This window comes from Lonchura striata, chromosome Z (assembly GCF_046129695.1).
Source record: "Lonchura striata isolate bLonStr1 chromosome Z, bLonStr1.mat, whole genome shotgun sequence".
Classification (NCBI taxonomy): Eukaryota; Metazoa; Chordata; class Aves; order Passeriformes; family Estrildidae; genus Lonchura; species Lonchura striata.
Genome location: NC_134642.1, coordinates 38,884,699 through 38,902,510, shown reverse-complemented (window position 1 = coordinate 38,902,510; position 17,812 = coordinate 38,884,699). Strand labels below are relative to the sequence as shown.

The 17,812-nt window shown below is 39.7% G+C and overlaps 1 protein-coding gene across 2 annotated transcripts in view; it reads left to right on the top strand.

Moving 5' to 3' along the window:
* Positions 1-17,812, top strand: part of SUB1 (SUB1 regulator of transcription) — an 80,763-nt gene that overhangs the window by 17,090 nt on the left and 45,861 nt on the right. Inside the window, exons 5-6 of one of the 2 annotated variants that reach the window (XM_031507448.1) lie at positions 10,813-10,865; positions 16,501-16,610. In XM_031507448.1, coding sequence (XP_031363308.1) covers positions 10,813-10,817 — 5 coding nt within the window. In that variant the 3' untranslated portion in view covers positions 10,818-10,865; positions 16,501-16,610. Of the gene's footprint in view, positions 1-10,812; positions 10,866-16,500; positions 16,611-17,812 lie in introns of those variants that run through there. The other variant, XR_013341562.1, reaches the window with a different exon arrangement.

Here is a 17,812-nt window from a genome sequence, read left to right as displayed (position 1 = left end):
TTGCTGTTTCCCCTGCTTTACATTTGACATCCCTTACTGAGATCTGCAGCTCCTTTTGTATTTCCTATTCTGACTGGAATCATCCATCTGCCTCTTTGAACACAGGTATCTCTGGCTAAACTCATGCTATCACAAGACAAGGAACATCTCAAAGATTGTATCCTAGTGGTAACTGGCAGATAAAGCTGCTATTGCTAATAAAGGTCAATTAATGTGTGTATGTATAAATCTTAGCACTGTGATAAAGTGTTCTTAATGTAATTACTCATGCCAACATGGATACTTCTCAAAGGAAGTAATTTTCTTCATACTTGGATTATTGTCTGCAGTGAAAGTACTGGACAAATGCTTTCCCCCCTGAAGTGATCATGAACAGCTTGAAGAATACCAGTGAGATAGTTCCTGAGGAAAAAGTGATGAAAGCTGTCACATGGATGTATATACTTGCCATGGGTGAGGGTGATTGCAATAGCAATGGTTTGGTCAATGGAAAGAAAACTTGTGTATGTGGGTTGCCTGAAAAGTTCCTAAAGTGACCTGTAGTACATGAGTATCTCTTAGGATGATGTAAAGACTGCCCTCCTGTCCAAAGAAACCTTTGAACAATATTAATTTGCCATAGGTCTGTTTCTATATAACCCAATCTTTTGTCTTTTTTTTTTTTTTTCTCTTCAGAGATTTGTCAGCCTATGTGGTATAGTCCCCTTTCAGTGGTAGGAGAACTAGTAACACAGCAATTACTATGTTAATATTTAATAGTCATATGCCTTTCATCTATCCAAATAATTCATTGTAACATGAAGAATGAATGGAGTATTTATGGTTTATCTGTTAAAATGCTTAGGAACAAGCATTTTGGGATTTGGGGAAAATTTTGTAAACAAGTTATCTAGGTATTTCCATCACTCCTATAAATGTGTTTATGCCTTGGTGTTTTGATTTTGTGGAACTTTATCTCAGGAGATTGAACTTTTTTCCTTGTGATCCTTAAGGAGCTATGAAAATCCTTATTTTTAACGTACTGCAGTTTTGGATTTTGAAATTTTGCTTGCAGAGGTCATGCTTGGATTCATTTTCCATTAGATTACTAGATTGTTGCCGGGCTGATACTGCTTTGTAATCTGAGTAACTGTTGAAAAGAGTCTGTTAAACTCCAAGCTTGTGGTAATGCCATGTGAGAAGGTAAGGAGAGGAAAGTGCACAGATAAAGAAGTTAGTTATTCTTTGGAACCTTTTCAGAACATGATCTGGAAACAGTATGTTTGCATTTTGAAGGTAAAAACTAATCACTAAAAAGCATTCCACTTAAATTTGAAACTGCTTCTGTTGAAACACAAGTTCATCAAATGTATCCTTTTTATGAAATGTTATTGAAAAACCTAATAGCAATGTTTGAAGAAATCTTGATAGGTAAACACTACATTTACCAATACAAAATTCTTAAAGCTGAGTGAATTTATACCAAAATATAATTTTTAACTGACTTTGTGGTTTTGACACTTTGAAACAATTATCTTAACTAAATAGGTAAATTTCTAGGAAGCTTGGTTAGGACTTTGAAACTTTCCACAAGTGGAGGTCACATCCTCACATCCTTGGTTGAAGGAAGAGACCTGTTAGCTTATTGTGTGGAAGTTTTGGATCAAAGTGGCTGCTGAATGCTCTGGGCAAGGGGTTTGATCTGCTTTAGGTCAATATCACCTAAAAGCCTTGGTACTATTGGTCTGGTGTATCAAATAAAGGGTACAACAGACTTGTTTTAATAATTTTTGTGCATTCCACCAAAGTAAAATTTGCATGGATATTTATTAATTAAACATTCTTTTTTTGTCTTCAAGAGGATTTGAGATTAGCACCTAATCAAGAAATTTCTAATTCTGCAATAGTATAGTTTAGATAAGGTTCAGATGTATTTTGCATTTGGTTTCTGCTTGAGTCATTGTACTTTCATAGGCATCGTTGATCAGTACAGCATTTAGGATGGGAGTCCTCATCCAAGGTTGGGGAATACTTTTCTGTTTCCAAATAGGTCTCTTTTTTCATTACAGATCTTTTGAATGCAGGATGCATGGAAAGTGTAGAGAAATGTAATGAAATAACTAATTTCACTGCTTTTCACTTAAATGTATTCAAGATCTGCATTGAAAATCTTCATATGAAAGAGCATGACAGCCTGTTGGCAAGTCTTCAGCAGTGTATGTAACAGTTCAGAGAAGTGAGATTTTCTTTTTTTCTGGATAAACCTCAAAAATGACTTTTGAGTAACTTGTATTTTCTCTGACAAATATTCAGACAAACATCTGTATAAGGGGATACTACATGCAAGTTTTGTGCTGGCAGCAATAAGTAATAAGTTAATGCAGCAAATAGTGTACTGGTGAGGTTGGTGATGGGCCTGAGTGGTGCCTTGGCTCAGGCATCGCCCACAAGCCGGCCAGGCTGATCCCGCCGAGAGCCATGCGAGGCCGCATCTCCTCAGGGACCGAGGCTCCTGGGCCATGCCTTGTCAGGACATAACAGCAGCAGCCCGAGCTGGGACCAGGCCAAGCTAAAGCTGCCACAGCCACGCAGGTGCACAAGCCCCAGGGCAGTGTTTGGCTGCAGGTCCCTCACTGCCCTCCCCGTACCTGTGGCCGCCTCCAGCCGCTGAGCTCTGCTGCTCTCACGCCGCTGGGCCCTGACGTCCCTGGCAGCAGGGACAGCTCTCCAGGTCACTCCTCAGGGCAGAGAGATTCTTTACCAGTGTCTGATCTCTACAGTAAGGTAAGGAGCATTTTACTTTCAGCCTAAAGGTATACTGTGTGCTAGTGACCTTTATATATAGCCATCTATTTATTTGTTTCATCCACTTATTTATTACAAGTGTGTTAAACAGTACTGTGTTTGACAGCTGTCTGAATTGCTAAGTCATCATCTAGGTCTTTGTCAGTTCACCCATTAATTACCCTCAAGTGATCACTTAATCACCATTTGATTACTATTTAATTTCTAGTCAATCATCAATTACATATCATTTGATCATAATTAAATCATTAATCAAATTCTTTTAGTTAACAACTCAACAATGACTTGATAAATCACCAGAGCTACCTAGATGTCACTCCATGCACTTGGATTTCTTGGCTATGGAGTTGTAGAGTCGAAAATGTCATTGCAAGTATTTATTGTAGAACTGGACAGCTATTTGTGTATGGCCTGTAGTAACACTGCATTACTGTGTAGGAAAGTGTCTCTAAACATTCCAAATACTTTCTTATCTTTTAGAGTCAGCCTCCTTTGTGTTCAGTGGAGAACTATGTTGGGAAAACATTATAGTCGCCTCAGAGGGAGTATTAGGTAACGATGGCAAATAGTTACGAATAAAGCTAGTTGAGTTCTCTGTACTGTTGGCTGCCAGTAGTGCTGAAGCATTTGCAGCACACAGAAATGAAATATCTGTGGGAGGCCTTTTTTCCACTTCTTGACATATGAATCTTCAGTAAATTCCTTGAATTTGGTTGGACAGGGATTTGAGTAATTGTTTTCAAAGTAATGAGAGTTGAAATGAAAAACATTGTCTTAAATAACACCTTCTTACTGTGTTAATGATGAGACTGGGGATTTAGAGACCAGTCCTCGCTAGTGCTCAGGAAAGAAGTTCCTGTGTCAATTAGTTGACTTAACAGCCCAGTGTTCTGCAGATATATTTTTGTCTCGTTATGCAGTATCTTAAGACAATGTTTATTTTTCAAGATATTTAGAATAATGTGTCTACTGTTGCTAAGAATCCTGTTTCAGCCTGTAGGAAAACTGCCAGAGTAATGAAATGAGAACCAGCACAGATCACTTGGATCATATAGTGCCTCTTTTGCCTCAGGACTTTGCTATTTCATGCAGCACTAAGCATTTACTGTTCTTAGATAGATGAAATTTACAATTTTGATGAAGATAGATTGCTACATCTGGATTGCTACATTGCTTCTTGGTTTGTCATCCAGTGAGATGGGCTCAACTCATATTTGTTTTTCTGGTACTGAAATACTGAATACTGAAATACAGTGGGTTTTTTTGTGCCATGAAGTGTGAATTCATGTCTCTTCTATGTGCTGGTTTTCCTGAATGACCAGTGACCTTGGTATGGTATGGTATGACCTTGGTATGGACTTCTTGTGATTTTCCCTGAACTTTCATCCCTATCAGCTTCTCAGGGCCAGTCTGCATACTTCCAGGGATAGCAGGAGCAAGGGCACCTGTGAGATCCTGCTTTCTTCTTTGCTACCTGATCGCTCCAGCACTTCCTTGCACCTGGAAGAAGTAGACACTAGCCTTCCTCCAGCAAGGTGTGATCTGAAAGAAAACCGGGTACTATTGCAAAGTACAGCAACAGTCCAAAGAGACTGATGGGAAAAAAGTAACACATGAAGTATGTGAAGTGTATTTCATAGAATCACACAATTACTTGTGTTGGAAGGAACCTTTAAGGTCACCTAATTCCAACTCCCCTGCCATAGACACCTTCCACTAGACCAGGTTGCTCAGAACCCTGTGCCTTTAACACTTTCAGGTATGGGGAATTCACAGTTTCTCTGGACAAACCTGTTCTAGTATCTTAACCACTCACAGAGTGAGTGGTAAGTAATAAGTGAGCTTATTCGTAATACCTAATCTAAACCTACCATCTCACAGTTTAAAGCCATTTACCCTTGTTCTGTCACTACATGCCCTTGTAAAAAGTCCCTCTCCAGCTCTCTTGTAGCCATTCTAGGTACTGTAAAGTGCTATAGTGTCTCCCATGTATCTTTGCTTCAGGCTGAACCACTCCAGGTCTCTTCAAAGGAGAGATGCTCTGTATTTCTTGATCTTCACATCCCTCCTTTGGACTCTAACAGATCCAAGACCTTATGTTGTGCACCTCAGACCTGGTCACAGTAGTCCAGATGGGTGTCCATTTCTTACTCCAGTAATTTGTTTGCAGATGAACATGCACTACTTTTCATGAGAAAATGGCACAATTGCAACTGGGGCATGGGAAAGGCTGGCTTGCTCATCGCTGGGTTGTCTGTCTTCCTCCTGCACCAGGAGAGAGGCAGGATCATCCTGTGCTCTTCTTTACAAACAATATTTTGTGAAATTCTCAGACATACTTTGCATAACTTTGAATAGAGGGAACTGCCTCACAGTTTAGTTGGCATGTGAATATACAGATATTTCCAGTCTTTTCTTCAAGGACCCGATGTTTCAGTTATTGTGGAAAATCTAAATGTGCTGCAAAAGCAAGAGGTCTGTCCTTGCTTTCTGATACATCAGAAGGCAAATGCAGTGAGGGAGAAGTGTATGAGCAGTGATCATCATCTGTATGAGTCATATCTATAAGACTTCTACACTTTTCTAGCAGTTAAAGTGAGCAGAGCAACTTGGGGCCAAAATGAGATCTGTACAGTTTTTCTTTGCAAGACTTCATAACAAAGCGGTTCAACCTTATGTAATTTTATTTCATTTGCAGCCTATAGGTATCTCACTGTACAGATAAGACAGGACAAGACACTGTTAATCTTTGCTCTGGCCATGTTTCAGGTTTCTCTTGGCTGTCTTTGGGGTTTCTCAAAGTCTGTCTGCTTCTGCATGTGTTCTCTTTGTGTATGGGTTCCTTCTGACACTTTGATCCAGGAAGCCTCCTCCCTGGCCAGCTGAGGAGCTGCAGCAGTGCTCTTAGCTGACAGTGAGGCGGAACTGGGGTAGGGTTAGTATTTTGACATGTCTCGCTCCAGATCATAAAATCTTAGTATTTTCAGACATCTGATATTTCTGGGAAAGTCTGGTCGCGTCTTCATTTTTCTTCAGCTTTAGCTGGCAGCAGTTTTGACCCCATCATCTTTTAATCATCTGGCTTCTAATTTCTTTTTTTACATGGTAATTTCCAACTACAAAAGAGGGGGATTTTTTTTTCCTGCCTGTATTTTTTAAAATTTAGCTTATGTTCTCTGAAGAACTATGCATTTTCTTTGTTTGAATAGTTCACAATTTGAATAGTTAGGATAGATGTGACATTTCCAGCTGGAGCCTCTTGCCTCCAAAGGGTGGCTAATGACACATGAAGCTTTCAGACCTGCTCAGACCTCTGTGAGTGGAGCTAGCCACTAGATGTCAGCATTATTTTAAAAATAAATAGCTGTGCTACCTATTGGCCATTCCTGCTTAAAATGTGCTGATGTGAAGTTGATGAGACTTGGTAACTAGTGCCTAGAGGCTACAGCTTTCCATATTTATGAAATGCTCAGTGACACCTGTGTGGCTAGCAGCATACAGGGGTGAATCTTACTAATAATTTCCCACATTTTTAGAAATTGTGAAAAAGACACCAGTACCTGCTCAAATGGCTGAGAACAAAGTAGGATTTCATAATAAGACTTCTGAAGTTCTATTGTGCTTGCATTCAAGTGTGGATCTATCAATGGAGTGAGTGAGGCAGCTTCCTGTCAGAAAAAAATGGTTTTACGTCATGGATCCCCTGAGGAAGGCTGAAGAACTTTTGTGTGCACATTACGGCTGCATTTAGGGGGGAAGCTGGCTAAACTGATTTAGTGACTCACTGGTGTAGGCAAGATACAGTCTTATATTTTCTCCATTGCTCTTCAAGTGGCTAACTTGATAGAAAATGAGCCAACAGGAACAAGCAAGTGGTGTTTTGGGAAGATGATCTCTCTCTCATCACATGGGTGCCTGTGTCAGCCCAAGGGTGAGACTGTGCAGCTGAGGGTAAGATTAAAGAAAGGCAGAGGGACAACTCTGTGACAAATGTGAGTCATTAGGTTTTTCCTATTTTCTGTTTGCATTCTTTGCCTGGGAGGCACAATATCTACCTGTCCTTTATACTCAATTTCCATCCTCTTTCTCCTTTTGCTTTGACAGCTATTCCTTCCTATTTCCTGGGTAGAGCTTGAGTGTTCTCTGCAGTTCTCTGTGCCAATTTTCCTGTCCTCAAGAGAGGACTAATCCATTGTTCTACTAATCCATCTCTTCCCATTCACATCACTCTTAAACATTTCCTTTTTCTCTATTTCCCACAGTAAGTAATTTGTAAAAGTGCAGTTAACTCTTTCTCCATTTCAAGCCTTGTATAATTGCTTCAATGTAATTTTTTGTGCAAGCACTGGGTTTGTCATGGCAGATCTCTTTATACATCTTGACATTAGGAGTTTGAGAGGAGTTAAGTGTTGGCTGGAACAAATGGCAGAGGGCCTACAACTGTAAACCCAATAGGACAAGGGCTCAATAAAATATCAGTGCTTAACAACTAATAAAGAATAACATGATAATAGCTTATTTCAGGCTCTGCTTCATGTAAGCATTGAAATTACATCTGCTGATTCACAAAGGACATAAAAACTCACATTCTCATCCTTTTTGGTGTGTTCCTATGGTTCCCATGCATGGTTACAACACAGTGCATAATTTTAGGTGCTTTATAACATTTTTTATTTTCTGTAAGCTTTTGAACACTTATTCTAGGTATATCTCTTGCTGAACTACTATTTTGTCTCTTACTATTATTCACCTGGGCTAAATCCCACTTGATTTTCTGGAGGAGAAAAAGAAGGTAGCTCCCATGGCTTATGAATCTCTTTGTCGCAAGTGTGTCTGATATGAAGAGGTTTTGAATTGTGATTAAATCCTATACTCCCTGAAGCACTTGCATGTTTGCAGAATTGTTATGTTTGCTAGAGTCCAGTAAATACCAGAGGTATACTTTATTCTGAGTTGGGAAATTCATACCCTTCTGGAACAAAATACTTTATTTCCTACAGGTTTAGACTGCATGATATTGCCACCACACATGCCACTCCACTGAAAATTGTGTCAGCATTCTCATTATTTGTTTGTCAGAGATTATAATTTGGATATGAAAATTTGCTTGCTTCCACTTAGAAACCTGGTCTTAGCCCAGAAGTAATGAAGAAAACACTGACATTTTCTTTCAATATAATTAGTGTTATTTTGGGAAGAAAAAGGAGAATAAAAGAATTAACACTGAAAAATGGCAAGGTGTGTGTTACAATTTGTTCAACTTTGACCAACTAAATGACAGAAAAAATCAGAATTTGTCAATCTTGTTAAGCTGTAATACACTTCAGTATCTTTTTTGTTTTATCAGTTTGTTAGGTGGAAAGCTGGAGAGAAATAGGTCTGAATATACATGAAGGGATGAATCTACCCTGCATGTAGGGTGTGCAGGTACTATCCCTTCAGCATTTATCAAAAGCTGAGAGTTCCCATCCTACTCTGAACTTTAAATCCCATCAATCTGAAAGTGCCACTGCTCCTGACTTTGTTTAATCTCATATGTGCATCAGAAGTTATGATGCATATAACACATTTCTTTGGGGTGCAGGATTACACAGAACCGAGGAATAGTAAAAGTGAGCTACTTCTTTTGTTGTGGTAGGTGCATGTGGACCAATTTCCTGGGCACAGCAAATTGACAGAAGGGAGTTGGGATGCCCCAGGTGGGGCGTCTCTTTGGGTGAATTGTGGTCCTGTTTGTTAGTAGGGTTGCAAAGTACCTCTGTTTGGTAAGTGATAAATGGTTGTCATGGTTTGACTCCAGCCAGCAGCCAGGCCCCAGGCAGCCACTCTCACACATGCACCAGAGAGAATTGGAATGATAAAAGCTGGAAAACTCAAGGGTTGAGATGAAGACAGTTTAGTAGGGAAAGCAAAAGCCACACCTGCACACAAAACAAAATAAGGAGTTAATTCATCACTTCCCATGGGCAGGCAGGAGTTCAGCCATCTCCAGGACAGCAGTGCTCATCACATCGAAATGTCACTTGGGAAGACAAATGCCATCATGGGAAACATGCCCCCTTCCCTTTTCTTCCCTCCACTTTATACCCTGAACGTGATGTCACAGGGTCTGGAATATTCCTTTGGTCAGTTGGGGTCACCTTTCCTGGCTGTGCCTCCTCCCACTGTCCCAAGCACCCCAGCTTCCCCGCCAGCATGGCAGTCTGAGAAACAGAAAAGGCTTTGGCTCTGTGTAAGCTCTGCTCAGCAGTAACTAAAACATCTCTGTGTTACCATCACTGTGTTCAGCACAAAGCTAAAACACAGCCACATATCAGCCAATGTGAAGAAAACTGACTCTGCCCCAGCCAAAACCAGCACAATGGGTTTACTGGAGTTACAATGATTCTTGGGTATTGTAGGATCGAAGACAGGAAAAGTGAGCAAAAAGGGTTGCTTTGGTGTTTGGTTTTGTTGAAAAGTTCTTGTAGGAGTCCACCTTAATCAATATACCTCTTACCATGTACACTTAGAGAAAATTTTAGGGAAGGGCCTGTTAAAGAATAAATGGGGAGGCCAGGTGATAGGATTCTTATAGTACAAGTGGGAAGGCATGTTTCATTAATAAATTGGCTGCTGAAGTTATTTTTTACTATGAAGGGGTCTGTAGTAGCCAACTTTAACTGCCTATGATCTGTGGGACTATATCAAAGATGCATTTCAGCAAGCAAGTATTCTGTGTAGTCTGGACTTTGAGATGTGGTAATTGCTGAGAATAACTGCTAATACTTCTACTGACCAACAGAGATTTTAGCTCAAAAAAGACATGTGTTTTTTTACAGTGAAATGTGAAGAAATACAACAGGCTCTCCTCACATTTAAAACCCAATGACTGTGAAATATCTTAGGCTTTCTGCCCTGTACAGATTTTTGTGATACAAAGGGAGACCTTGCATGCAGTGAAAGGTTTCAGAAAATACTGGTCTTTACAAAATATAAACAAACATAAATTTCTGCATAATAAATAGTTTCCAGCAACAGGTATTTTGAATCAGAACAAACCAGCCTGAATCTTACCATCACAATCAACAACAAATGAAGTGAAAACTAGACTCAGAAACCATGGAGACTCAGTACAATCCTCCATATTGACAGTAGTTTTTCAAGTTTGCTCTTGGAATAAAATACTCAAAATGAAGTCTAATATACCAGGCTTCAAATGACAGAAAACCAAATAGCTTTTCTTTAGAAATGCATTTTATAGGATTTAGTGCAAACAAGTATTTTTTAGGTTCAAAAACAACTTCAAAAGAAGTTTTCTCTGGAATAGAATTTGACCATTAATATATGTCTCCAAAGAGTCAAGTTCTGGCCTGGAGAATCTGTTGTCATGAGTCTCCTCTAGTTCAAGAAAATATCAGCTATGATTCTGACCTGTCTTTGTGAGTGAAGGTTATCATGAGCTGAGGCTGATTCTAGGCTGGTCTGTTTTAATGGGGAGTAAAGGGGTAGCTGGTAATCAGGAAAATAAAAAATTATGAGCGAAGTATATTGCCCGTAGTGTAAAAAGATGAAGTGCGAGAATGTTTGGACTTCAGTGCAGAGAAACTTGGGATATGAGGCTTGACTTACTGAGTTGGAGGGGAGGGATGTCTTAGGAAGAGAGATAACTAAAGCCCAGCTGCAGGGAGGAGAGAGATATGAAAATGCACTTAAGTGCAGTCTCAGGTTTCGATTTTGCAAACTGATCTGTTCAGGCAACCCCTTACACCCATGCAAAGCCCTGTTGTAGATAATAGGATTTTGTGCAGGCTCAGAAGAATCAACTTGCAGGAATGAGGCCCTGAGTCCTCAGGAAGAATTTATACTGTGTACAAGTAATACAAGGAATAGCTGGAAATGACACATCTCAGCAGCACCCGATCTTGAACCAGGGGCACGTGAGGTGACAGAATTACATTTATGTTGTTGTGCTCTCAGTGCTTCTGTTATAAACCCCAGTGGAATTTACACTTGGTATCTTCTCCCCCATCCCCCAATATCTTTCAGGCTGAAGTCTGGTGGATGAGAGCTCAGCCTGGAAGGCCAGTGACTTCTGAAATGTGAGTGTAATTTGTTTAGATGCTTGGCTTTGCAGGACAGGTGGAAGGGGGAAAATATCAGCTGGTTTTCCCTTTGTTTTATAAAATAGTATTTCACGTGAGATAAACTAGGTGATGTGGGGAATGTTGTTTAGGCTTGTCAAAAAGATAAACTAGATTTTTGCCTACCACAGAGCCTGACAGAACTTTGTGATTTGTTTTAGAATTACTGTGGATTTCATTACTTGGCAGTCCCTATAATGTGCGTATGAATCTCACTGGCAATTTCTAAATTCTAATTGCAGTTAGAGGACCATTATGTATTTAATTTTACTGTGATCACTTTAACTAGCAGAGCCTGACTGTTCTGAGTGCTTTGTTAGACCCAGCTGTAAAGGGCTACTGTGACAAGGTGACGACAGAGGTCTTTAGTATAGTTTGATTGTTCCCAGAGCAAGGCTATTATTTGGGCTTCATCTTCTTTGATAGCATAATTCAGCTCCAGGTAGGCATTCTAATCTACCACTGCCAGCTGTTTTGTGGTCACAGGTTTCACAGAGTTTCTATGGGAGGGCCTTTAACCTCCTATTTCCACTAAATCCCTCTTGTCTGTGCCTAAGAACAATACAGGTACCTTTATTATAAATCCCTAAATATGAGTGATGAATTATATGCTAGTAGAAAAAGTACTTCAAAAACTAAATGGAATCTTGAATATTTGCCTTTCAAACCTTACTCTCTATCTGGGTTTCAACCTGAATATATATTTACTGAATTAGGCAATTCTTACTTACATATTTTTGCCATAAATGAAGAAGTTCACTCACTTAATTCAGAGGCAGACACTCTTGGACAACTAGATAGATCCATACCTGTGTGAGGCTCCAGCAAGAACTGTGACTGTCCAGACCCTGGGGAGGTGGCTGATGAGATTTACAACTAAGTTTAGAAAACAGAGAAGGTGGTGGTTAAATTAAATGGAGAATTGCTGTTCTCCCATGGCATGAGAAGTAGGTGGCACTGGAGGAAGCTAATTTGGAGACAGTTTTGGGAAAAGACTTTGGGAGCTTATTGTAACAAGGATGATGGGAGTAGGTTCAAAAGGATGTTACAAAGGCATAAAGGGAATCTGGAAGAAACAAAGGAGAAATGGACTCACTAACGTCCCTGGTTCTGGATACTGGGAAAAGATAGGGGAATGGACAGCAGGAAGTATCATTCTCCTGAAGTCATGTATCTCATTTGCTACTGCCAGATATGTAATAGTGGACTAAATGGACCATTGGTCTGACTCAAGGGCAGTTTTATAACAGAGTCAGGGCTCTTACAGATCTTGTCTCACATTTTAACTCATTAGTGAAGCAGAGACAAATATCCTCATGTGTAAGAACCACAGAACTGTTAAGGCTGGAAAAAACCTCTAAGACCAACTCCAACCATTAATTCAGCACTGCCAAACCCACCACTAAATCCTGTCCCTAAGTACCATATCTGCATTTCTTTTAAGTATCTCCAGGGATAATGACTCAACCACTTCTGTAGGCAGTCTGTTCCAGTGCTTGGCAACTCTTTCTGTGGAGAAACTTTTCCTAATGTCCAGTCTAAACCTTCCCTGGTGCCACTCAAGGCCATTTCCCTTTGTTCTGTCACTTGTTTCCTGGGGGAAGAGGTTAACCCCCAACTGGCTATGCCTTCCTGTCAGGGAGTTGCAGATAGTGATCAGGTCCCCCTTGAGACTCTTTTTCTCCAGTATAAACACCCCCAGCTGCCTCAGCTGCTCCTCACAGGACATGTTCTCCAGACCGTGCTCCAGCTCTGTTGCTCTTCTGATAACTGGCAGTTCAGACCTATGCAGTGACAGAACTGAAAAGCAAAGTTTCCTTCTGAGTGGCTGTGACAGCAAGTGAACTTTCAGGATAGTGAATCGTACCAGAAATGTGGCTTGTTGGATTAGTTCCGAGTTTTGCAAGATATGGATACGTGGCTGGCAAGGCTAAAGCAGAAGTTTCCAAATGCAATTCTGTTGTTGTCAGTGTGATGGCAACAGAGATTAATTTGGCCCTGGGTATCTTTTCTTAGCTTATTGAAATATAATTAAAAATATTTTATTTCAGCTTTTAATAATATTTTTCTTATTTTTGGAAGATCTGCAAATTAAGCAACATATGACTGATAAAAAGTGGCTGTAGCTAGAGAGCAATTTCTTAGCTCATTCTTAAAGAATATCAAAACAGTATCAAAATCTATCTTAAACATGTAGATAGAATAATGTTTAGATGTACATGTGCCTTTCTGTGGCACAGGACTTTCCTTAAAGTTCGTTTCAGGTTAAATTTCTTTTTCATTTGTCCAGATTTACCTGACTCCTTTTAGTCTGCTTCCTATGCAAAGCAGACCCACAGAACCTGTAGAATTTGATCATTCCTGATTTGTGATTTTTCTTAGATGTTTTCTCAATAAGTTATTACTTGTTCTGTTCACCTGATCCATGTGGGTCTTTTGTATCCATTTTTAGAGCAATTACTACATCTCTTCAGGTATGCAAAATACCTCATTAAATAACCTGGGTCCTTGAGTGTCAGAGTGAAAAGCAAGCATTTAGGTGTAAGTTTCTAATCCATTATGATTTTCTATGTTCTTGCTTGGAATCCTACAGACTACACTTATATTGCACTTATTAATGCACTTTCTTGATGTAGCCAGAGGGGCAAAAAAGCTGGAAAAGGAAAGAAATAATATATTCTGATTTGGGAATAAGTGATTGCATTAATAAAATGCAAGGTAAGGAGGCCTTGTGACCTCTTAAAAAATGAATAATGTTTTTTTCAAGAAACACAGATTTAGTGTGACAAGGGCATTGTCAAATGTCTTCCAGATTTAAGGGTTATTGAACATACAGTATGTGCCCCTTCATCACAGAATCACACACATGGTACAAACTAGTCTGTTTATGGGGGGAATAAACTCACAAAATACTTTTCTTCCAAGGCCTAGCAGAGACCTTTTTTTTAGATTTTTTTTTTCAGCCCTTCTACAACTGCTCTGCTACCTCTGTTTTCCATGGAAGGTATGATCTGGCAACATCTTTCACTCTTGAGTGTGTTGAGTAAGAGAACTTTTTCTTAGGTATGATGTTACTTGTCCCAAATGGTGAACTTGAAGTAAGGAAAAAGGCAAAAGAATTTAGTGTGAGTGGCAGTATCTTTATTATCTCTTAATAATACAAATTATATTATCTTTCCTAAAATCAATCAGCCTGGAGGTAGAACCTCTCCTTTCAGCATCACTTTATTTATACTCCTATATTTCTGAAAAAGGTTTTGTTGGCAGTCTTCAAAAGCAAAAGTAAACAATGAGGAGTATTCAATGGCAAAAATCCTGTTGACTTAAATCTTATTGGCTCAGTCAGGCCATACTTTTAATTAGCATCTTTTCTTCTGGACAAAACTAAAAATGTGAGCATTAAGCCTTGTTTACTAAGTTTCAGTGTATTCTTTTGAGGGAGCACAGAGAATATAATTCTCTACCTAGAAATAAGTTTAACAGGTGTAGACTGCATTGCTCAATATTTAGCACTTTATCAACTAGTAAATTGTATTTGCTGCAAATGGCTTTTTCTGGCTCTTCCTCACTTCTTCGGTTGTGAGGAGCTATGCTGACTTCTTTTCTCAATTTCTGCTTCTTGTGCATCCAGTAAATTGCATTTCTATGCCGGCAGTGCATAGCTCCCTGTCACTGTCCTTAGGGTAAATTATTTCCCTTTATTTTGTATTCCTGTCCTCATGTGTTTTTGCTGTCTCCTGCACAGCTCTCAGTTTACATCTTGATATCTCATTCTTTCTTTTTCTTAACTCTCTGAGTCTGATAAATATTCTCATTGATCTTCACCTCCTGTGTGTTCTATGCCCTGGTCTTTGAGAGTGCTGATCCCACAGCACATGTGCCTGCTGTCACAGGATCAACAGAGGGCTGCCAGGCTGCAGGGGTGAGCCAGAGACAAATAAAGAACAATGCCTTAAGATCAGCTTCAGGTGATTAGTTTTTTAGATTTTGGGCATGGGATGGGTCAGTGTTCAGGTATTTCAATGCATATCTTCTGTCTGTATGGCCACGGAGGCTGGGAGGAAAGAACAGGAGCTTGGAGCAGGGCATTGGGTAGAGTGAGCTCACTCTTTTTGGTAATGGTGTAGGCATAGTTCAGCTCTGTCTGAGTTTTAAAACTTCACCCTGACATTCATCCTCAGTTTAAAGAATATGAATGAGGGGTAAACTCTGTTTTATCCTAGCATATTTTGAATAGTTAAGGGACTGAAGTCCTTTGGAAGGAATGAGGTATCCTGGAAAGTAAAGTCTCGGGTCTGTTTATATCTGACTAAAGCTCTGTTGCACCCCACAAAAATGTACATCTCACAATCTTTTATCATTTACTTATGCCTGTGAAATATAAAAAAAAAGTACATAGAAATAATAGAGTGCTTTCTTTTGCTGCCTCTTCTGCACAGTAGGTAAGTGACCCCCAGCACACCTTGTGTGTGTTGGAACCTCTCTTGGGCTCAAGTGGGGATGAGAAAGAAAACAACTTTTTCAGGATGATTACTTCGGTGTCTTATGCGCCACATACAATTTACCTCATTTTAATAGGGTGATCCTTAGGTTAGTGAGATAATACACAGAGGTTAAAATGCTAATCTTAATCTCCCTTATCACATGATCCTTTTCACCCAAATCCTTCTGGTTCTTACTGGGAAACCAGCATCCAGTTCACAGTCTGGTTTGAAAGTCACAACCCTCATTTGCTATTACATTTGGTGAAGTAACTGACTCATGTATGATTAGTTTTGCCTTTTTTTGAGCCCTCAATATGGGCTACTTAAATCTGGTTCATCATTGCAAACAGGAATAGTTTAGGCAGCTTTTTATGTCCAGAGTGTGTATCCCAGTGGAATTATTTATCCTACTTATTTCTCTGCAAAGAAAGGCAATTAATATTCTTAATTTGCTCCAAAGTAAAAGTTGATGGGATCAGAGATTTTCCCATTGCTAAAACTGAATCTTCAATTACTTGATTTCCTGCTGTTGCTGCTCATAATATTATCCTTCTATATAAATCAGCAAAGTCAGCACACAGGAGTGCTGCATTGGACATATCCAACTCCTCACTACCTACACTGCATTGCTGCAGCAGCTCCTCAGCAATCAGAGATGTTCATCTTCTGGCAACATGTGTTATGTTACTCTCTTTGAACACAGGTCCAATTTCAGCCTATTGCTTTACCTAAACAAAAAACAAAACAAAAAAAAAATCTGCTGCAGTTCCTTGGGGAAATGCCAAAGCCAGTGTCTGATCAGCTATTCCAGTCAAACACTTTTGAAACATGACCTTGTTTTCTCAGTTGCAGCAATTTTTAGTGTAATCTCTATGGGCTACATGAATCTTTCTGGAGTCAGCAACTGATGGTGTCTCATATGGGTTATTACTTTATTTTCTCTGGACTTCAGTGCTGCTTTGGGCACAGTAAACCAGGCTCTTTGGAAAATGTCTGCAAGGGTACAAGGTTGTCTGCAATGCTGTTCTAGTGGTTTTCAGCTTTTCTTAGGAAAGGTTACACTGAACTTTAACTGTGTCCAAAGTGTGTTATTTTTTTTTTTCTCCTAGCTGAAAAGACTCAAGATGGATTTTTATTTTGGAATCTGAGACCTAATCAGAAGTTAAGCTTATTTCTTTGGCTCACATCTACATAATAAAATGTTATGCCTTCTGAATTAGTGGCTGTGTTGTGCCTGTCTGATGTGGAGATAACTAGCTATGCGGCACATGTCTAATTATTTAGAAAATACTAATGTTAGAATGTATGAGAGAATAGTGCCTCAGTGACTGTCTTCAAAACACACTTTTATTCTTCCTATATAACATAAATGACAGAGAGACTGTAGCTCTTTGGTGCTTGATACTGTGTTTGGTCTAACTTTTAGGCCCAGCATGTGAAATACTTCACATATATGAACATGCAACAAAAATATACTTTGTTCCCATAAACACACTAACACAGTTGAGAAAGTCATCACTGGAGTGCAGGGACATTAATTGATATGCTGAGTAATCTGAGTTGTCAGGAGAATGTAAATACTAAACTTCAGACTCACATCGCTGTTGCTGAGAGCATTTTCTTGGCTCTCCTTAGTGTGTACTTTTGCCTTGTAGATGGGATTAGAGCTAATGCACTGGAATTTCATTGCATTCCCATGCAAGAAACCCAGACAGGTCTAGTTTCCTTTTATTTCTGAGTTCAGCCTTCAGTATCTTTCCTGATTCTTCTTGGGGGACCAGGCTTTCAAGTTGTGTTTGGCTTCAGAGTATGCAGAAGCACTTTTGAACTCTGAAAAGTAGGTGTGCACATTTTTCACATCTCAAATCTGCACAGAGCAAGGCCCAAATTTTGTGGCCAAAATCTGAATGCTCCAGCCAGACCAATGAACCAAGAAACCAGAAAATCAAAGCATGTTTCAATGCACCCTCCACCACTTTCTCATGCACAGACTGCCACATTTGCCTGGAGAGGGGCAGATGAGCCTTAGATGAAATTAGCAATGCATGCACAGCAATCCTGGCTAATGGTAGCCCACCAGACTGCCAGCTGCAGAGACTCTGGAAACATTGCCAACAGCTCTCATGGGTTTGCAGACACCCTTGCAGGTACACTGACATGTGCAGTTGATGCACCAGTGACACTTGCTCTGAGCAGGGGGGACTGCCCTGTCGTGTGCCTGTGATCCCAAAGCATGCAGAGATGCAGAGACTGATGGCCTTCAAATCCCCCAAATTTTTGAAACAGTGCAAATAAATTTAAAATTATGTGTGTAGTGTTCAGCTTATTTTCCTTTCCCATCCTTTCATTTTCCTGCTGTATGATGGTGAGTGGGGAAGGGTCTTTGTTCATGTTTTCAAATTTATGAAAAGAGGAAAGCAG